Source organism: Hippopotamus amphibius, chromosome 13 (assembly GCF_030028045.1).
Source record: "Hippopotamus amphibius kiboko isolate mHipAmp2 chromosome 13, mHipAmp2.hap2, whole genome shotgun sequence".
NCBI lineage: Eukaryota > Metazoa > Chordata > Mammalia > Artiodactyla > Hippopotamidae > Hippopotamus > Hippopotamus amphibius.
Window position 1 is genome coordinate 35,476,027 of NC_080198.1, and position 21,939 is coordinate 35,497,965.

The 21,939-nt window shown below is 47.6% G+C and overlaps 1 protein-coding gene across 1 annotated transcript in view; it reads left to right on the top strand.

Annotated features, from left to right (window-relative positions):
* NT5DC2 (5'-nucleotidase domain containing 2) overlaps positions 1 to 21,939 on the top strand; it is a 24,143-nt gene continuing 2,204 nt past the window's right edge. Inside the window, exons 1-10 of the mRNA XM_057705748.1 lie at positions 1 to 332; positions 19,373 to 19,557; positions 19,738 to 19,812; positions 20,082 to 20,137; positions 20,271 to 20,364; positions 20,583 to 20,711; positions 20,824 to 20,884; positions 20,969 to 21,071; positions 21,196 to 21,297; positions 21,504 to 21,585. Coding sequence (XP_057561731.1) covers positions 101 to 332; positions 19,373 to 19,557; positions 19,738 to 19,812; positions 20,082 to 20,137; positions 20,271 to 20,364; positions 20,583 to 20,711; positions 20,824 to 20,884; positions 20,969 to 21,071; positions 21,196 to 21,297; positions 21,504 to 21,585 — 1,119 coding nt within the window. The 5' untranslated portion in view covers positions 1 to 100. The remainder of the gene's footprint in view (positions 333 to 19,372; positions 19,558 to 19,737; positions 19,813 to 20,081; positions 20,138 to 20,270; positions 20,365 to 20,582; positions 20,712 to 20,823; positions 20,885 to 20,968; positions 21,072 to 21,195; positions 21,298 to 21,503; positions 21,586 to 21,939) is intronic.

The window sequence follows — 21,939 nt, forward strand, 5'->3', positions numbered from 1 at the left end:
GGCCGTAGTGAGGAGCACGCGGCCACCGTGGCTGGCGGGCAGTCGGAGGGCCGCGGACTGGCTGGAGGGCCGAGGGCAGCGCGGGCGGCGCGCAGCGGGCATGGCGGGTGTGGGGCTGCGGGCGGCCGCTCGGCGCTGGCTGCCGCGCCGAGACCAGGGCGGGCCGCGAGCCGCCTCGTCCTCGCCCTCCTGCCCTGGTTGCGGCCCCCCGGGTCCCGGCGCCCACTGCCCGGGCGCCCCGCGCTCCGCGCCCGCCCCGTCGCCCGCCGGCGGCGCCGAGCCCAGCGCACACCTGTGGGCTCGCTACCAGGACATGCGGAGACTGGTGCACGGTAGGTGAGCCCGAGCGGGAGGAGCGCTGGGGGTGCACACCTCTCGGCGGCACGCGCGAGCCCGGGCGACGGACAGACGGACCGAGCTCCAGGGCACCACTCCCGAGTCGTCCCGGGCGGCGCTCCTGGGGGCAAGCGCCGTGGTGAGGCGCGCCGGTGACCCGGGGCCCCAGGTCCGGGCGGCCCTTCGGGAGGGCCTCAGGCGGGTGGTCCTGGGGGCTCCGGGGGACGCCCGGAGGCGGGCGGGTGCGAGGTGTGTTCCTGCGCTCGGGCTGCAGGAGCTCGGGGTTCCTGGAGCGGCCGCCGGAAGGCGGGGCCGCGCTGTCTTTGCTCAGGGTCCCGCCTGTGGAAGGCCGAAGCGGAAACGCCCCCCGCCCCTTGTTCTCTCCGGGGCCCTTAGTTGGGGCGGGAGTGCTGAGGACAAAGCCAGCCAGCCGGCAGCGCAGGCCGGAGCGGGTTCCTTGAGACTCCCGACTCAGAAGATGCCAACTAGAGTCTTCGGACGACTCTTAGATTTCGCTTTGGAATCTGGCGCTCTCAGCCGAGGAGGGGAAGGCGTTGTGTGGAGAAAAGACACCAAGTCGCCCCAGTCCCCTGAAATCCAGAAGGGTTGCTGCTTCCTTGGCCAGGGCACTTACTGCTCTATCCTCTCGTCCTCTGCGAAACGGGCAGATGAGGCCCCAGGGCGCCCTGGTGAGGCCAGAGGGCTGAGAGGGCTGGCTATTTGTCCTGGTCTCTGGGGCCCAGCCTCGGCCGCAGACAGATGTGATTGGGTCTTGGCCCTATCGCTGACCAGCTGGGTGGCGCCCAGCAAGCCTCCCCCTCTTGGACCCTGGGTGTCTTATGTGGGAAAACACAATCCTGGGTCCTCTGTCACAGGGTTGTGGTGGTGACTCGGAAAGAGTCAGGCCAAGAAGGGACGGGGAGCTTCAGGAGGAGCCCCTCCGAGAGTGACGTGGCTTTCATTGTCTGATAAAACAAAGTGGTCCTGTCTGGGAGATTCCAGCTGACTGAACAAGGGCTTCTGTTCCAGCTGTGTAGAGGCCTGGGAGTAGTGAGTGGACAAGACTCACCTCTTGAGAAGCTGAAGGCAGAATAAGCCCAGAGGAATGGTGGTTTGGAAGCCCTTGTGCCTCTATCAGGACCGTTCCCGCCTTCCCCCCCACCCAGTGGACAGGGCACATGGGGTGCTGTTTACGGAGATGTCTTTGCTCTAGCCCTTGAGAAGACCCTCTGTAGAGCAGCTTGAGAAGCCTGCATTGCAGGTGTGGGGAAAGACATAGGGAGGTCTAGTGGGCTTTATCACTCAGGGCCCACCTGGATCTTCAGATCTTCACAGAGACCCCCAAGCTCCTCTTGATGTGATAAGGGCAAGGTCATTTCCAAGATGCCATGGTGAGTGCCACAGTGGACCAGCCTTGCACCCCTGGGTCCTAACTGTCCCCTTCTGGCTGGGTTTTCTTGGGGGAGATTCTGGACACTGAGGCATGCTGATGCCTGTGTGCAAAACCTTGCCAGAGAGCCAGGCCCCAGGCCAGCACCCTCCCCCCGCCCCCAGCCTCAGTGTGGTGGCACTGGAAGGCTAGGCCGAGAGGCAAAGTGATTGAGGCAGGTGGGGTGATCTGAATTCAAATCTCAACTCTGTGGCCTACTGCTAAATGGTTTGGAGCAAGTGACTTTAGCTCCCTCCACACTGGTTTCTTCCTCTGCGTGGTGGAGGAATAAGTGTGACCACCTCGTGGGATTGGAGTGGAGACGAAGCAAGATAAGCCTCTAAGGCACCCAGTAGAAGCTGGGAGGATGGCCCCCACAAATGCGTCTCATGGCTGCCGTGGGGAGGATTTGGCCTGGAAGCTGGGGGCTGGACAGTGAGACCACTGAACGTGGGAGGCTGGTGCAGGTGGGGGCATATCTCCTCACCTGGCCCTGTGCACCACCACAGCCATGTGGAAGAAGCTGGGTCAGGAGGCCTGGCCTGTGCGCTGCTTCCCCATCCTGCTTTGTTCCTGGGAGGATTGTGCATCCATGGGAACATCCTCAAGATCAGAGGCGAAAGCCTGGATTTGGCCAGAAATCAGTGCCAACAAGGAGTTGCACTGCCAACCAGACCCCTGCCCTCCTGGGGAACTACTGGACTTTGTACTGAGAGTCACAGTTGGCATCTAGGAACTCGGGACCGTGGGAAGGGACATCTCAGAAGCAGCTTCCTGGAGAGCTGATGCGAGGTTGTGTCTCATGTGTGCCCAGGTGAGGAGTGTTCCATCTGCACCCAGGAATCTGAAGCAGCTGCTCTGCCAGGCCTAAGGGCCTCCAGATAAACAAGCCACACCTGTTCCCCCACCCACACTCTGTACTTGGCTCCAAAGGAAAGGGGATGGGGTGGAACCTGTGTTCCAAAGGGGCCTCGAAGGCAAATGTCTGCTGCATGTCCAAGGACTTCTGCTTCAAGATTACAACTGGTTGTGTCAGAGACAGAAATTAATTCTCTGGAGGCTTGAGCTATTTGAGCCTCAGCCATAGGCTAGAGGTCTCAGGAATGGGGCCATCTGGAGCCCCTGCAAGGCAGTGCCCTGTGTGTGTACCTAGTCCTGCCTGCTTCCCTCCGATTCCCTGCAACTCCTGTTTCCTTGAGGGAAATTGGGGACAGGGAGATGTGGGCTCCAGAGGCGCATTTCCCGTTTAATCCTACATTTGCCACAGGTCCAGCTGAATGCTGGACCAGAGCACATTCTGTATGACCTTATTAATTTTGTAGGTTGGTACAATTTTAATTCCCCCTTTAGAGACAAGGAAACTGAGGCCCCAAAGGTTAGGTGAGATAATTTTCCTGAGGTCACAGACATGGGAGGGAGGGCTTGGACTGCTCTCTCTGACCTCAAAGTCCATGCCTCTTCCCCATCCACCTCCCCCACTACATAGATGGGGAAACAAAGGCAGATAAGTCCGGAACTCCTCAGGCCCTCAGGAGCAGCCAAGGGATTGGGGTGACTGTGCCTGTATCCTCAGAGGGGAGCAGCCTGGGTGATGGCCCAGAACCCATCACACGTCCTGCTTGTTGTAATTAGCAATGTTCCCTGGCTAGAGGTAATGCTGAAAACTCGGCCTCTGTGCACCGGTGCTGAATCGGATCTCAGAGTTTTGGGTGAAGTAGAAGAGAATAGCTTTATTGCTTTGCCAGACAGAGGGGGATTCAGCAGGCTTCTGGAAAAACTGTCTCCCAGCCAGGGAGGAATTGGTGAGGAGTTTTACAGCAGTGGTTCAAGAATTGGGTTGCTGATAAGATTAGGGTGTGTGCAGGGTCTTCACACCTTTAATCTTGTCTCAGGTGATCTCCTAATCTTTTTTTTTTAATTAATTTATTTTATTGGCTGTGTTGGGTCTTTTTTGCTGTGCGTGGGCTTTCTTTTAGTTGCAGTGAGTGGGGGCTACTCTTCTTTGTGGTGCATGGGCTCCTCATTGCGGAGCACGGGCTCTAGGCGCGTGGGCTTCAGTAGTTGCAGCACATGGGCTCAATAGTTGTGGCTCACGGGCTCTAAAGCGCAGGCTCAATAGTTGTGGTGCATGGGCTTAGTTGCTCCGCGGCATGTGGGATCTTCCTGGAGCAGGGATCAAACCCGTGTACCCTGCATTGGCAGGCGGATTCTTAACCTCTGCGGCACCTAGGAAGCCCTGTGATCTCCTAATCTTTCCTCAGATCTTGCCTCAGGTGGTTTCTTGGCTGCTCCTCCCTTGTCTGCATCCTTTCCCTTCCTCAACTAGCAACTGTTCGAATCTGCCCAAAGAAGGTCATGGAGGCTGGAGGCTGTTCCCTATAAACAAGAGACAGGGGGCATAAAGGCTTCTGTGCCCAGGAGCCCCACAGGGTCACTCCCCCCTTTTCTTTGACACTCCTCAATCTTGAGAACAGATGTTGGACAAGATAAAGAATAATCGGGGGGGTTTTAATTATTTTTTGGCTGCATTGGGTCTTCATTGCTGCACACGGGCTTTCTCTAGTTGCAGTGAGAGGGAGCTACTCTTTGTTGTGGTGCATGGGCTTCTCATTGCGGTGGCTTCTGGTTGCGAAGCACAGGCTCTAGGCACGTGGGCTTGGTAGTTGTGTCTTGCAGGCTTGAGAGTGCAGGCTCAGTAGTTGTGGCGCACAGGCTTAGTTGCTCCAAGGCATGTGGGATCTTCCCACACCTGGGATTGAACCCATGTCCCCTGCATTGGCAGGTGGATTCTTAACCACTTCGCCACCAGGAAAGTCCCAGGAGTAATCGTTTTGAATAGAGATGTTAATCATAAACTCCGCAGAGGAACTCGTTTTAGGGAGACTCGGTTTTAATCCCTGCTTCGGTTTTATCTTTCCCCAAATCTTTCAGGGAACAGGCCGACAGCCACTCTGGCTACTTCCTTTTGAAATGGGGTGTAGTCCTGCCTAAATTTGGGAGAATGGATACTGAATTAGAAATATTAGAATTATTTGAATTTCAAGTCCTGAATCCAAGTCTTGTACGATTAAGACCTCAATCCTTTAGTCCGCCATTTTGGTGCAACAGACCCAAGTTAGAGGTAAGATGAGTGACAACTGGAACTTTAGTAGACACAATAAATCTCATTTCCTTAGAAATTCAGGAGAATAAGGCGGAAATCCAGTCTGCAGCTGGCACTTCAAAGAGACTTGTAGCCAGTTGTTTCCGAACCATTCCCTGTAAGGGCGAAAACCCACTAAGACAGTCCTGAAGACGCAGAAACAGGAAGCTCACCACATATCCAGCAGTTAGAATTATTGAAAGAATCAGCATATGAATCTATAATTTTGTGGGGAAAGGTAAAAGGTATGAGAAAGGATAAGAAAACAAAACTTTTATTCCACGTTTTGGAACAAATACTTAAGGCTTCCTAAAGGGTGAGATGTCCACTTCTCAGGAGTCTGTTCGCTGGCTGTAGGCAGGCTTGGCTGTTCAGTCTCTGGTGATCATCTTACTCTAGTGTGATGTACCCATGGTTTTACTCCATCCAGTTTTAGAGAGGCATGAGTGGTAAGAAGAATGTCATAGGGTCCCTTCTACTTCTCTTCAAGCTGCTGCTCAGGTCCTTGTTCTTTCCACACTTTCAGCAGCACCCCGTCTCCTGCTTTGGAGGGATGCAAGGGAGCTTCCAGGCAAGGGGGAGACCTGTGAGACCAACCTGTTACAAACTGTTTAATTTATACCTCCTGTGTTAGAAATGTTTCTTTTTTAAAAGTTATTTACTTGTTTAATTGAAGTATAGTTGATTTACACTGTTATGCTAATTTATGCTGTACAGCAAAGTGACTCAGTTATATACATATATACATTCTTTCTTAATATTCTTTTCCATTATGGTTTATCCCAGGTGATTGGATATAATTCCCTGTGCTCTACAGTAGGACCTTATTGTTTATCCATTCTATTTTTTCTTTAGATTTTTTTTTTGATGTGGATCTTTTTTTTTTGTCTTTATTGAATTTGTTACAATATTGCTTCTGTCTTATGTTTTGGTGTTTGTGGCCACAAGGCATGTGGCATCTTAGCTCCCCGACCAGGGATCCAACCCGTACCCCCTTCATTGAAAGGTAAAGTCTTAGCCACTGGACCGCCAGGGAAGTCTGGGTTTATCCATTCCAAATGTAATACTTGCATATGCTAACCCCAAACTCCCAGTGCATCCCTCTCCCTCCCGGCAGCCTCCTTGGCAACCAAAAGTCTGTTCTCTATGTCTCTGAGTCTGCTTCTGTTTTGTAGATAGGTTCATTTGTGCACTATTTTAGATTCCACATATAAGTGATATCATATGGTATTTGTCTTTCTCTTTCTGACTTAGTTCACTTAGTATGATAATCTCTAGTTGCATCCATGTTGCTGCAAATGGCATTATTTCGTTCTTTTTCATGGCTGAGTAGTAGTCCATTGTATATATGTACCACAGCTTTATCCACTCATCTGTTGATGTACCTTTAGGTTGTTTCCATGTCTTGGCTGTTGTGAATAGTGCTGCTCTGAACATAGGGGTGCATGCATCTTTTTGAATTATACTTTTGTCTGTGTACATGCCCAGGAATGGGATTGCTGGAGCTTATGGTAGTTCTATTTTTAGTTTTCAGAGGAACGTCCACACTTTTCCATAGTGACTGCACCAGCTTGCATTCCCACCAACAGTGGAATTCCCTTTTCTCCACACCCTCTCCAGCATTTGTTATTTGTAGAGTTTTTAATGATGGCCATTCTGACCAGTGTGAGGTGGTATCTCACTGTAGTTTTGATATGCATTTCTCTAATAAACAGTTGAACATCTTTTCATGTGCCTACTGGCCATCTATATGTTTTCTTTGGAGAGATGTGTATTATGGTCTTCTGCCCATTTTTCTCTTGGTTTGTTTTTTTGTTGTTTATGTGGTTTTTGTTTTCTGAGGGGTTTTTTGGTTGTTTTTGTTTGTTTTTTGGTTTTGCTTTTGGTTTTTTGGGCCACACTGTGCAGCTAGCGAGATCTTAGTTTCCCAACCATGGATTGAACCCATGCCCTCAGCAGTGACAGCGAAGAGTCCTAACCACTGGACCTTCAGGGAATTCCCTGGGTTGTTTTTTTGTTGTTGAGTTGTATGAGCTGTTTGTATATTTTGGAGATTAAGCTTGTCTGTCGCATCATTTGCAAATATTTCCTCCCATTCTGTAGGTTTTTTCACTTTTTTTGTTTGTTTTCATCTTTATTGGAGTATGATTGCTTTACAGTGTTGTATTAGTTTCTGTTGTACAACAAAGTGAATCAGCTATATGTACACATATATCCCTATATCCCCTTCCTCTTGAGCCTCCCTCCCACTATCCCTATCCCACCCCTCTAGGTCATCGCAAAGCACCAAACTGATCTCCTTGTGCTCTGTAGCACCTTCCCACTAGCTATCTATTTTAACATTTGGTAGTGTATATATGTCAATGCTACTCTCTCACTTTGTCTCAGCCTCCCTTTCCCCCCATGTCCTCAAGTCCATTCTCTACACCTGTGTCTCTGTTCCTACCCTGCCACTGGGTTCATCAGTACCATTTTTCTAGATTCCATATGCATGCTTTAGCATATGGTATCTGTTTTTCTCTTTCTTACTTCATTCTGTATGACAGACTCTAGGTCCATCCACCTCACTACAAATAACTCACTTTTGTTCTTTTTTATGGCTGAGTAATATTCCATTTTATATATATATGCCACATCTTCTTTATCCATTCATCTGTCATTGGACTTTTAGGTTGCTTCCATGTCCTGGCTATTGTAAATAGTGCTGCAGTGAACATTGTGGTACGTGTTTCTTTTCGGATTATGGTTTTCTCAGGGTATATGCCCAGGAGTGGGATTGCTGGGTCATATGGGAGTTCTTTTTTAAGGAACCTCCATACTGTTCTCCACAGTGGCTGTGACAATTTACATTCCCGCCAACAGTGCAGGAGGGTTCCCTTTTTCTCCACACCCTCTCCAGCATTTATTGTTTCTAGATTTTTTGATGATGGCCATTCTGACCAGTGTGAGGTGATACCTCATTGTGGCTTTGACTTGCATTTCTCTAATGATTAGTGATGTTGAGCATCTTTTCATGTGTTTGTTGGCAATCTGTATATCTTCTTTGGAGAAATGTCTGTTTAAGTCTTCCACCCATTTTTGGATTAGGTTGTTTTTTTCTTTTTTGATATTGAGCTACAGGAGCTGCTTGTATATTTTGGAGATTAATCCTTTGTCAGTTGCTTCGTTTGCAAATATTTTTCTCCCATTCTGAAGGTTGTCTTTCTGTCTTGTTTATAGTTTCCTTTGTTCTGCAAAAGCTTTTAAGTTTCATTAGGTCCCATTTGTTTATTTTTGGTTTTATTTCCATTACTATGGGAGGTGGGTCAAAAAGGAACTTGCTGTGGTTTATGTCATAGAGTGTTCTGCCTGTATTTTCCTGTAAGAGTTTTATAGTGTCTGGCCTTAACATTTAGGTCTTTAATCCATTTTGAGCTTATTTTTGTGTATGCTGTTAGGAAGTGTTCTAATTTCATTCTTTCACATGTAGCTGTCCAATTTTCCCAGCACCACTTATTGAAGAGGCTATCTTTTCTCCATTGTATGTTGTTGCCTCCTTTGTCATACATTAGTTAACCATATGTGCAGGGGTTTATTGCTGGGCTTTCAATCCTATGTCATTGACCTATATTTCTGTTTTTGTGCCAGAACCATACTGTCTTGATTACTGTACCTTTGTAGTATAGTTTGAAGCTGGGGGGGTGGGGGGGGCCTGATTCCTCCAGCTCCATTTTTCTTTCTCAAGATTGCTTTGGCTATTCGAGGCCTTTTGTGTTTCCATACAAATTGTAAACTTTTTTGTTCTAATTCTGTGAAGAATGCTATTGGTAATTTGATAGGGATTGCGCTGAATCTGTAGATTGCTTTGGGTAGCATAGTCTTTTTCACAATATTGATTGTTCCAATCCAAGAACATGGTATATTTCTCCATCTGTTTCTGTCATCTTTGATTTCTTTCATCAGTGTTTTATAGTTTTCTGAGTACAAGTCTTTTGCCTCCTTAGATAGGTTTATTCCTAGGTTTTTGTGTTGTAGTAGTAAATGGGATTGTTTCCTTAATTTCTCTTTCTGGTCTTTCGTTGTTAGTGTGTAGGAATGCAAGAGATTTATGTGCATTAATTTTGTATCCTGCAACCTTACCAAATTCATTGATTAGTTCTAGTAGTTTTCTGGTGGCATCTTTAGGATTTTCTATGTATAGTATCATGTCATCTGCAAACAGTGACAGTTTTACTTCTTTTTCTTCTCTGATTGCTCTGGCTAGGACTTTCAAAACTGTATTGAATATGAGTGGCAAGAGTGGACATCCTTGTTTAGTTCCTGATCTTAGTGGACATGCTTTCAGTTTTTCACCATTGAGAATGATGTTGGCTGTGGGTTTGTCATATATTGCCTTTATTATGTTGAGGTAGGTTTCCTCTATGCCCATTGGTGGTGAATTTTGTCAAAAGTTTTTTCTGCATCTATTGAGATGATCATATGGTTTTTGTTTGTTTTGTTTGTTTGTTTTGTTTTGTTTTTTAATTATTTTTTGGGGGGTACACCAAGTTCAATCATCTGTTTATCATATGGTTTTTATTCTTTAATTTGTTGATAGAGGTGTATCACATTGATTGATTTGCATATATTGAAGAATCCTTGCATCCCTGGGATAAATCCCACTTGATCTTGGTGTATGATCCTTTTAATGTGTTGGATTCTTTTTGCTAGTATTTTGCTGAGGATTTTTGCATCTATGTTCATCAGTGATATTGGTAATTTTCTTTTTTTGTAGTATCTTTGTCTGGTTTTGGTATCAGGGTGATGTTGGTCTCGTAGAAAGAATTTGTGAGTTCTCCTCCCTCTGCAGTTTTTTGGAAGAGTTTGAGAAGGATAGATGTTAGTTCCTCTAAATGTTTGATAGAATTCACCTGTGAAGCCATCTGGTCCTAGACTTTTTTTTGTTGGAAGGTTTTTAATTACAGTTTCAATTTCATTATTTGTGATAGGTCTGTTTATATCTTCTAATTCTTCCTGGTTCAGTGTTGGAAAATTGTATCTTTCCAAGAGTTTGTACATTTTATTGGCATATAGTTGTTTGTGGTTGTCTCTTATAATCCTTTGTGTTTCTGTGGTGTCAGTTGTGATTTCTCCTTTTTCATTTCTAATTTTATTGATTTGCGTCCTCTCCCTTTTTTTCTTGATGAGTCTGGCTAAAGGTTTATCAATTTTGTTTATCTTCTCAAAGAACCAACTTTTAGTTTTATTGATCTTTGCTATTGTTTTCTTTGTCTCTTTTCATTTATTTCTGCTTTGATTTTTATGATTTCTTTCCTTCTGCTGACTTTGGGTTTTCTTTGTTCTTCTTTCTCTAGTTTCTTTAGATGTAAAGTTAGATTGTTTATTTGAGATTTTTCTTGTTTCTTGAGGTAAGATTGAATTGCTATAAACTTCCCTCTTAGAACTGCTTTTGCTGCATTGCATAGGTTTTGGGTTGTCATGTTTTCATTGTCATTTGTTTTTTATGTATTTTTTTATTTCTTTGATTTCTTCAGTGATCTCTTTATTATTTAGTAGTGCAGTTTAGCCTCCACGTATTTGTGTTTTTTACAGGTTTTTTTTTTTTTTTACAGCTTTTTTAAATTGATTTCTAATTTCATACTGTTGTGGTCAGAGAAGATGCTTCATACCATTTCAATTTTCATAAATTTTATGAGGCTTGATTTGTGACCCAAGATGTGATCTATACTGGAGAATGTTCTATGTATGCTGCCACTTTCAGGTGGAATGTCCTATAAATATCAAATCTGTCTGGCGTATTGTGTCATTTAAAATATGTGATTCTTTATTTTCTGTTTGGATGATCTGTCCATTGATGTAAGTGAGGTGTTAAAGTCCCCTACTATTATTGTGTTGCTGTCGATTTACATTTTTATGGCTGTTAGCATTTGTCTTATGTATTGATGTGCTCCTATGTTGGGTGCATAAATATTTATAATTGTTATATCTTCTTCGATTGATCCCTTGATCATTATGTAGTGTCCTTCCTTATTTCTTGTAATAGCCTTTATTTTAAAGTCTATTTTATCTGATATGAGTATTGCTACTCCAGCTTTCTTTTGATGCCCATTTGCATGGAATATCTTTTTCCATCCCCTCACTTTCAGTATGTGTGTCCCTAGGTCTGAAGTGAGTCTCTTGTAGACAGCATACATATGGTTCTTGTTTTTGTATCCATTCATTACATTCAAGGTTATTATCGGTATGTATGCTCCTGTTACCATTTTCTTAATTGTTTTGGGTTTGTTTTTGTGGGTCTTTTTCTTCTCTTGTGTTTCCCACCTAGAGAAGTTCCTTTAGCATTTTTTGTAAAGCTGATTTGGTAGTGCTGAATTCTTTTAGCTTTTGCTTGTTTGTAAAGCTTTTGATTTCTCTGTCAAATCTGAATAAGATCCTTGTTGGGTATAGTAATCTTGGTTGTAGATTTTTCTCTTTCATCACTTTAAGTATATCCTGCCATTCCCTTTTGGCTTGCAGAGTTTCTACTGAAAAAAATCAACTGATACCCTTATGGGGATTCCTCTGTGTGTGTGTGTGTGTATTTTTGTTTGTTTTATTTTGGTTTTGGCTGTGTTGAGTCTTTGTTGCTACACATTTGCTTTTTCTCTGGTTGTGGCAAGCAGGGACTACTCTTTGTTGTGGTGCATGGGCTTCTCATTGCAGTGGTTTCTCTGGTTGCAGAGCACAGGCTCTAGGCACGCGAGCTTCCGTAGTTGTGGCATGCAGGCTCAGTAGTGTGGCTCATGGGCTCTAGAGCACAGGCTCGGTAGTTGTGGCACATGGGCTTAGTTGCTCTGTGGCATGTGGGATCTTCCCAGCCCAGGGATCGAACCTGTGTCCCCCACATTGGCAAGAGGATTCTTAACCACTGCACCACCAGGGAAGTCCCCTTTGTATGTTATTTTTTGCTTTTCCCTTGCTGCTCTTAATATTTCTTCGTTGAATTTAATTTTTGTTAGTTTGATTAATATGTGTCTTGGTGTATTCCTCCTAGGGTTTATCCTGTATGGGACTCTCTGTGCTTTGTGGACTTGGGTTACTATTTCCTTTCCCATGTTAGGGAAGTTTTCCACTATAATCTCTTTGAATATTTTCTCAGACCTTTTCTTTTTCTCTTCTTCTTCTGGGACCCCTGTAATTCGAATGTTGGTGTATTTGGTGTTGTCCCAGAGGTCTCTGAGATTATCTTCAATTCTTTTCATTCCTTTTCCTTTATTCTGCTCCTCTGCAGTTATTTCCACCATTCTGTCTTCCATCTCACGTATTCATTCTTCTGCCTCAGTTATTCTATCGATTCCTACTATTGTTCATCTCTGTTCTTTAGTTCTTCTAGATCTTTGTTAAACATTTCTTGTATTTTCTCCATCCATGCCTCCATTCTATTTTTGAGATTCTGGATTATCTTTTCTATGATTACTCTGAGTTCTTTTTCAGGTTGATTGCCTATTTCCTCTTCATTTATTTAGTCTTGTAGGTTTTTATCTTGTTCCTTCATCTGTGACATATTTTTTTGTTGTCTTTTTTTTTTCCCCTTTTTTTTTTTTGATGAGTGGGATTGTGTTCCTGTCTTACTGGTTGTTTGGCCTGAGGCTTCAAGCACTGGAGTTTGTAGGCTGTTGGGTAGAACTGGGTCTTTTTTTTTTTTTTTTAATAAATTTACTTATGTTTGGCTGCATTGGGTCTTCCTTACTGCTCACGGGCTTTCTCTAGTTGTGATGAACGGGGGCTACTGTTCATTGCAGTGCATGGGCTTATTGCAGTGGTTTCTCTTGTTGCAGAGCAGGGGCTCTAGGCACATGGGCTTCAGTAGTTGTGGCGCACAGGCTTAGTTGCTCTGCAGCATGTAGGATCTTCCTGGACCAGGGCTCAAACCCATGTCCCCTGCACTGGCAGGCAGATTCTTAACCACTGCACCACCAGGGGAGTCCTAGAGCTGGGTCTTGGTGCCGAAGTGAGGACCTCCAGGAGACCTCACTCCAATGAATATTCCTTGGGGTCTAAGGTTTTCTACTGGTCCAGTGGTTCAGACTCAGAGCTCCCACTGCAGGAGCTCAGGCCTGACCCCCAGGTTTTGAACCAAGATCCTGCAAGCCGTGCAGGGTGGCCAAAAAAAAGGGGGGCAAGAAAAGGGAAAAAGGAGCTGAACAATAACAAATAGTAAAAAAAAAAAAAAAAAATACAGTAAGATTAGAAAATGAACAGATATGTTAGAAAAATTTTTTTAAAAAATAGATGAAACAACCAGAAGGTAAAACAGAACCACAATAGCAAAAAATAGAAGGGGGGCCTGGGGACAGAAAAGGCCTTGGCTGGGGCCGGTGGGGGCTTCAGCAGGGTGGGGTTTAGGCAGTAGGCAAGGCCTATGGTTAGGATCCACAGGGCTGGAAAAGGCCCTTGGGGGGTGGGGGGTGGGGCTTAGGCTCAGTGAGGCAGGAGGAGCCCAGAAGTGCCTTGGATCTTTGGGGCAGAGGACCAGGTCTGGGGACACCAGCAGGCTCCCTGGACCGAAGTAGGTGGGGGAAATACTAGGCGCGTTCCCCCCAATTCTCCAGTCCCAGAGGGTCCCTCCCCAGTAGCCTCTCTTCTCCTGCCCCCGCCCCCCATGCCCCTAGAGGACCAGACCCAGAAGCTCAACAGGCTTCCCCGGACACACTGGGCAAGGGAAATGCCTGTGGCGCTTCCCCTGATTCCTCAATTCCAGAGGGTATCCCAGTCTGCCTCTCCTCCTTTTCTCCCCTCCTCCCTCCCTCCTACGTCCCTGGACCCCACGAGGCCCAGTGCAGGGCTTAGAGAACAAAGGACCAGGCCTGGGAGCCCAGCATGCTTTCCAGGACCTGAGTGGGCAGGGGAAATGCTCTCAGTGCCTCCCCTGGTCCTTCAGTCCCAGAAGGTCCCCACACCTGTCTGCTTCTCCTCCTCTTCCCCCCTCCCTCCTCCCTCCTGCACCCCTAGGGCCCACACGGCTTAGAGGGCAGAGGACCCGGCCCAGGAGCCCAGCAGGCTTCCTGGGCCCGGTTGGGTCAGAGAAGCGCTAGGTGTGCTTCCCCCTTATCTTCCAAGCCCCCCGGGGGTCCCTCCAGATGTGAGAACCCCTCCCCTCTCCCAGCTACCCCTCAGGGACACCATTCTTGTCCAGTCTCCACTTTCTCTCCCCTTACTCCCCACCACGCCCTACCTGGTCATTTAGGGGTTCCTCCCATTTCCTTGGATGTCGAGGTCCCCCTCAGTGTCAGGCAGGTGCCCTAGACGCGAATTCCACATCCTCCCATGCTGCCATCTTGACTTCGCCCCCCTGCACTGGGTGTCAGTTACAGCAGGCGGGCTCCTTAGTTGCAGCGTGCATGTGGGATCCACTTCACTGACCAGGGATCAAACCTGGGCCCCCTGCATTGGGAGCATGGAGTCTTAACCACTGGGCCACCAGGGAAGTCACCTATCTTTTCATTTTCTTAATGGTTTCCTTTGCTGTGCAGAGGTCTGTGCATTTGATTAGGTCCCATTTGTTTATTTTTGTTTTTATTTCTATTGCCTTGAAAGACTGACCTAAGAAAACATTGGTATGATCTATGTCACAGAATGTTCTGCCTATGCTCTCTTCTAGGAGTTTTATGGCATCATGTCTTATGTTTCAGTCTTTAAGCCATTTTGAGTTTATTTTTGTGCATGGTGTGATGCTGTGTTCTAACTTCATTGATTTACATGCAGCTGTCCAACATTCCCAGCACCACGAACTATTTCTCTCTCTTTACTCCCAGGAGCCAAGAATGGCCTCCCATATATAACTTCATAAGGGCTCAATCCTAGCTCACTTCTAGGGGCCACCCATATACAGAGGAGAGCAGCTGGTAAGCCCTTCTTCCATTGTAGATGAGTTTCCTGGCAAGCTTGGTGAGAGTTTTCTTCGGGGTGTAATTCATCCTCTCAGCTTTCTCGTAGATTGGGGTCTCCATGCTGAGTTAAGTTTCCATTTTATACGTAAAGCTTTATTTACTGTTTGTGTTATTTCTGCGCCAGAAGCAGATCCGTGGTCACTCTGAATAGAGGGAAGGCCAAACCCAGGAATAATATCCTTAAGAAGGGTTTTTGTCACTTCTGATACTTTTTCCATTCTGGCTGGGAAGGCCTCTACTCAGCTTTGATCCATGTGTAATCCTTGTAAATCTTTAGCCAAAATCTTGTTGAAGAGGGTGGGGGGACTTTTAAATCCTTGCAGCATCCCAAATCTGAGGTAGCTCAGAACATTCAAGTTTGCAACAGTATAGGAATGTGTCTGAAATTATATCCACAATGGTTACCTACTTTTACCATAGTTACTCCATTTTGACTTTCAAATGCATTCCCCTCCTCAGTGTCAAAGCAAATATACAATGCATGCCTGAAAGGCCACAAAACAGGCTGCTTTTAAAAGTTAAACCATGTAAAAGTTAAGCCAGTGACCTCCCCACACCTCAATACATGCAGGTTTTTTTCATCATTTTCCCCTTTGATTGCAAATCTTTCAATAAAAAGCATTGATGATCAAAATATCTGTCCCTCAGTGCCGGGGTGATTCAGCTCTTTGAACTGGATGTAGATCATGTCCCTCCATGTTAGGCCTCCTTTATATTTGCCTAGTTAATCCACCTTGGGGGAAAGCTGATCAGGTATTGTGAACAAGCTCAGAGGAAACACTTTATAAGCCATACAATTGATCATTTATACCCAGTTGTCACACAAGCATTGTACATGTGCTTTAAGCAGTAGACCCAGCTCAGTGGCAAGATATGAAATTTATTAAGAGACCGGTATTTGTCAAAAGGTCCTTCACATAAATCTTCTTGAAGATAGAGCACTTTTGCAAAAGCATCAGAGTACAACAAGAACTGTCTGTAAATGACAGAAGAACTTAAAGGGTACTGTTAAACATCTGATTACAATGTAGTCTTTAAAGAAACTTGGTTACAATAACCAGAACTACAACTGATTACATTTAATTGAATGTACCAAATAATCTTAGTTGAATAGTTCTCTCTGAGATGCCTCAGGGGCCCTCTGAAGCATCCCAAAGTTAGCTGGAGGTGAAAAGAACTTTTAGAAACTGACAAACAATGCTTATTTACTTAACCAAAGTGAAAAGATTTTAAAGGTGAACACAGATCACTTAAAAGCAAAGAAACTCACAAGCTGTTATCAAAAGCAGTATTTCAAGAAGCTTTGGAGGGAGAAACCAAATCCAGTCTTGTCCCAACCCACTCCCAACAAAATCCATTTACACAGCTAAATTTCCTTTTCCTTTGCCACAGACCTTCTACAACTTTCTTTATCCATATTATTTTGCCCCTTTTCCATTCAAAAGCAACCAGCTCTAGAGCAAAAGTCACTTTTTTTTCTTTCTTAAGAAAATGCAGTGCCATTCCTCATACCTTCTTTTGTTCAAAACATGCATCCTACTTTCCTTAAGCAACCATGAATTGTCTTCAGCACTCTGTAGATTCATAAACATAAGTACCAATAATTTCTAAAGACATGCTTTCTTATAGATAATCACAGGGTGGCACCAAATACCTTTAGTTTCCTAAATACCTTTAGTCTTTCTGCAAAGGGAAGCCAATATTCAGTAATTAATGTTTCAGTATCTTATTTTACTTGGAAGTGACCTACCTATCCAATAAACTTCCATTATTTAACTTAATTTAACACAACTCTAAAATTTTAAGTTACAAAGTATCTGGAGAGATTATTCTTAAGTTGACATTCCTAAAATAATTATTCCTGAAGAGTTTACCCAAAAGCTCTTATCTCATTTGCTTTACTTAACATTGATGACTCTAAAGACATGTCTATATTAATTAAACCAACAAGCTTAAGCTGCCTTCAATAACAGATATCAAATCAGTACTGAATATTTCCCAGATTGCGTGGTCATAAAATTTATATTGGCAAATTTTCTAGACATTTAGATTTAACTTGTAGGTGCTTACTTTTAAGTCAGTTAGAGTTCATTTAAAGTTAACTTCTATGTAAAGACAGAACAAGAGATCTCACAGTTTTTCCACTTGAGTTTGATAAGGCCTTCTTCCCCCAACCCGTTTCCAAGGGAGCATAGCTAAAGATCTCCCAGTTTTGTAAAATTATCCCAGCAGGGTATATATACAGAGATGGAACAGAACTCTGGTCACTCATAACAAGGCTAGTCCAAAAGGGAAAGTCCTAACCAACATTCCGTCACAGGCAAAGCCTGACACAACAGGGAAGGGTACCCTGGTGTTGTCACACGTGAATCCTGTTGTTCACCAAAGACGTCTCAGCCACTTAATGCAAGTACTGACACATGTGCATACAAACAACAAACGTGGTCCCACAAACAAAAAACAAAAGATCAGACACGGTGTAGCTCAGAGACTCCATTTCCACTCCAGACAGAGAATTCAAAGTGGCTCACATCAAAACAATACACACAAAAGCAGAAATGACAGATAAGCTTTGACCACACAGGCAGAAAATCAGAGGAGGTGTAGTTTAAAAATTCTGCTTCCACTCCCAGACAGATATTTCCAAACAGAACGGCTCAGTTCTTGAAAGAGAACAAATCCAGAGTTGGCTCTCAGAGAGCCCAGAGTGGCTAGCCCAGATGCAGCGGAGAGAATTCTCAGCCTTTCCGTTCCTGTGACAAAACAATTCTAGCTGAAGCATCGTGTAATAATTTAGGCTTCCATACGGGTGCCGCCTCTCCTCATTTTTAAGAATGTGCATTGACCGAACAGAATTACGATAGAATATCACTCGTTTTAGTCATAGGTTGATAGCTATAGGTTGACCAGTCTGCCAGAGTTTTCCCCAGGGGACTATCAGATGGACTCGAAGGAGAAGCATGTCCTGTATTTGATTGAAAGAATGTGGACCAGGAACAAACCAAAATCCTTGCCAACAACAGTAAGGCTCAAACCAAAGAAACTGAAAACCAACCAGAAACCAAAACCAGACGGGCTTCCAGGTCCCACTTAGCCCGTGACCTCTGCCCAAGCGGTGCACCTTCCAAATGGGATTTCCTGGAACGGAGAATCCCCCAAATGGGAACCAAGGTTCCCCCAAACAGACAGGGTCAAGAGGGCCTTGGAGTATACGCTGGGGGACTTGCCCAAACGCTGGCCAAGGTGTTGCAATGTCCCAAATGATACTTTTCTGCTTCCCCAAAATAATTCCTTGGAGTAGGAAGTCTACGGTGATCCAGACAGGAGGAAGAGAGGAACATCCTCAAGGCAAAGATGGCCTTGGCAGCTGCTAGGACGATCCCTCCTCCGCTGCAGGCTGGTGGTTGACTGGGGCTCAGCCTTTCCGGGCAAGTGTCCCAGGTGATCTGGCCTCTAAAGGAATTATCCAGGCCTCCACTCTTGAAGGAGGCTGGCGTGGAGAACACCTTGGAGTGTCCAGTCAAGCCAGGACCCCCGCTTGCCAGGACCATCCCTGAGTCAGCCCTATGTTAGACACTTTTTATTTACAAGGGAACTTTAATTTTTAAAGTTGTGGTAGAATGCATATAACATAAATTTAGCATTTTAACTATTTTTAAGTAGACAACAGATTTTATGCTGTAATTGGCCTCTGTGCACTGGTGCCAAATCAAATCTCAGAGACAGAGTTTTGGGTGACGTAGAAGAGAATAGCTTTATTCCATTGCCAGGCAAAGGGGGACACAGCAGGCTCCTGCCCCAAAAAACTATCTCCCAACCCGGGAGGAACTGGTGAGGAATTTTATAGCATTGGTTCAAGGGTGGGATTGCTGATAAGATGAGGCTGTGTGCAGGGCCTTCACTGCCTTTAATCTTGTCTCAGGTGATCTAATCTTGATGAGCTTCTCTGGTTCCTCAAATCTTGCCTCTGGTTTCTTGGCTGCTCCTCCCTTGTCTCTGCATCCTTTCTCTTCCCCTTCCCCGACGAGCAGCTGTTCGACTCTGCCCTTTGGAACGGAGGGAAGGTCATGGAGGCTGGAGGCTGTTCCCTATAAACAAGAGACAGGGGGCGTGAAGGCTTCTGTGCCCAGGAGCCCCACAGGGTCCTGCTCAGTTTCAGAGGCAGTGGATGTCATCACGTGGACTGGTGGGCAGCTGAAATCCAACGAGAGGGGCCTCAGCCGAGGCCTGAGCAGCAGCGGAGCTACCCAGTACCCCTCACCCAAATAATGTTCCGAAGTCCCAACCCCAGCTTCAGGCAAGGTGGAAGGGGTCAGAGCATAGCCACGCGTCCCAAGGGGCTTATGAGAGTCTGTAGGAGGCATGGCTCAGAGCGATGGGTGGGCTGCAGGCGATGGGATAATCCAGGACCCATAGGGTCCTCACCCCAACCACGTGACCCCGGGCGAGTGACGTTTCTCTGAGCCTCCGTTTCACCTTCTGCTGTGTTGAGCTAAGAGTACCCGTCTTAGGGTGTTTCGTGATCATCCTCATCATACTTGCACCTCCATCCTCTAGACCTCCTGCCCCCTGAGGTCTGCAGTCTCTTGAACCCAGCGGCCATCTATGCCAACAACGAGATCAGTTTGCGCGATGTCGAGGTCTACGGCTTCGACTACGACTACACCCTGGCCCAGTACGCGGACACACTGCACCCAGAGATCTTCAATGCCGCCCGTGACATCCTGGTCGAGCACTACAAGGTGAGGCCAGACAGGCAGGGGACCCAGGGCCTGGAGGCCGGCGGGGCCCAGCGTGGCATAACCCCAGGCCGGATCGTGGGGCTCCCCTGGGCAGGTGGCTGAGTGGATCCCCTGGGGCAGCCGCCCAGCCGCAGGTCTTCCGGACTGCCCGCTCAGGCCGGGCCTGCTTTCCCCTGACAGTACCCAGAGGGGATTCGGAAGTACGACTACAACCCCAGCTTTGCCATCCGTGGCCTCCACTATGATATTCAGAAGGTGAGTGGCCGGACCACTGACTCCCGGGCCCCTCCCTACGGGATGTATATCGGAACCGCTTCCTTAGCCCCCCATCTCCTGTGGGGGTGGGGGGTTGCCGCTCATCCTTCTGCTCCCGTGGCCTCAACGCTGTGCCTTCCTCTTGGCGTGCGTATGGTGGCCTTGGTACCATGCAAGGGGGGCGTCAGCGTGGCGGCTAGAAAAGGCTGGCTCAGAGCCGGCGGCAGACTCCTTTCTCGTTGCCCGTCTTGCTCCCGTGGTGCTCCCAGAGTCTCCTGATGAAGATTGACGCCTTCCATTACGTGCAGCTGGGGACCGCCTACAGGTCAGTGCTGACCCCCACGCCAGCCTGCTGCTCCAGGTCCACCCTGTCCTGTCTCACCCCACTGTCCCCCCACCCTACACCGTGGCCCGGGATTAGGACCACTGCGGACTGGGGATCTCTGTGCTCCACCCAGGGGCCTCCAGCCTGTGCCAGACGAAGAGGTGATCGACCTCTATGGGGGCACCCAGCACATCCCCCTGTACCAGATGAGTGGCTTCTATGGCAAGGTACTTGCTCCATCCGCTGCTGCCCAGGACAGCCAGCTCCATGATCTCACTGTGGGTGCTGGCTCCCTGGAAGGCAGTGCCCACACCCTGGTGGGCTCGCCCTGACCTATAGGCTGTGCCCCTCCACCAGTGTGCCAAGGAAGATTCAGAGCTCTTGGGCCTCCAGAGCTGGGGGTGGTGGGGCTGGAGAGGTTGCTGAATCCGTGGTCCCTCCCCAGGGTCCCTCCATCAAGCAGTTCATGGACATCTTCTCGCTGCCAGAAATGGCACTGCTCTCCTGCGTGGTGGACCACTTCTTGGGCCATGGCCTGGAGTTTGACCAAACACACCTCTACAAGGATGTGACGGTGAGGGCTCTCGGCCTGCCTCCCAGGGTGGCAGGGAAGGTGAAGTCCAGCCACAGCAGGGCAGGTCCCCCTGGGCTCCACTGTAGCCTCACTGTCCCTCCGCTGCCCCCAGGATGCCATTCGAGACGTGCACGTGAAGGGCCTTATGTACCAGTGGATCGAGCGGGACATGGGTAAGGGAGGACGGTTGCCCTGCTGCGGCCTGCCTGGGCAGGATGCAGGGCTGGCCCTCACAAGCTCCCATCTCCCCCCGTTAGAGAAGTACATCCTTCGAGGGGATGAGACATTCGCCGTCCTGAGCCGCCTGGTGGCGCATGGGAAACAGCTGTTCCTCATCACCAACAGTCCTTTCAGCTTTGTGTGAGGCCCCCCCCCACACACACACACCTGTGGGAGGAGGGAGTGGGGCCAGGGCCTGGAGGGGAGGCCTGGAGCCCCCCTCAGACACCTGCCACCTGTTCCACTCTGCCCCACTTCTGCCCAGGGACCAGGGGATGCGGCACATGGTGGGTCCCGACTGGCGCCAACTCTTCGACGTGGTCATCGTCCAGGCGGACAAGCCCAGCTTCTTCACTGACCGGCGCAAGTATGGGCCTGGCAGGGGCGATGGGCCCAGGGAGCGGGGACTGGCCTCTGCTTGCCACCCTGTGTGCCTGGGGTGGGGGCACCCCCTTGCCGACGGGCAGGTGAGCAGATGGGCCTTTGCGAGTGGAAGGTGTCCAGCCTGTGGTCCTACCACAGACTGGAAATCAGGCCCTTTAACCTCAGCCTAAGCCTTTCAACCCACCCTAGGCCTTTCAGAAAACTTGATGAAAAGGGCTCACTGCATTGGGACCGTATCACCCGCCTGGAAAAGGGCAAAATCTATCGGCAGGTGAGAGTTGCACCTGGTGGGGACCCCAGGGCCTAGCCAAGCCCCAGGCTATGGTGGGGCAGCCGCACGACCTCTTGGGCCCTGACCAGCCACCACACATCTACTGTGGCTCTGTCCCCTCACACGAGGCCTGGGCAGTGTTGAGGGCCTGGCCCACTTGCTTGGCTGTTCTGTGCTGTGCTTTCTTCATCTGTAAAAGAGGTATAATACCCTATTTGAGCAGTGGTGTAAAGCTCTTAGATTGTTTGGGCATTTCCTAAGTGTCCAATAAATGGTACTGTTTTCACTTGGGGCCGAGCCCTCTGCTGCAGCCAGACAAGCCTGTTTGGGGCCCCTGAGCTGGGCTGTGGGGGG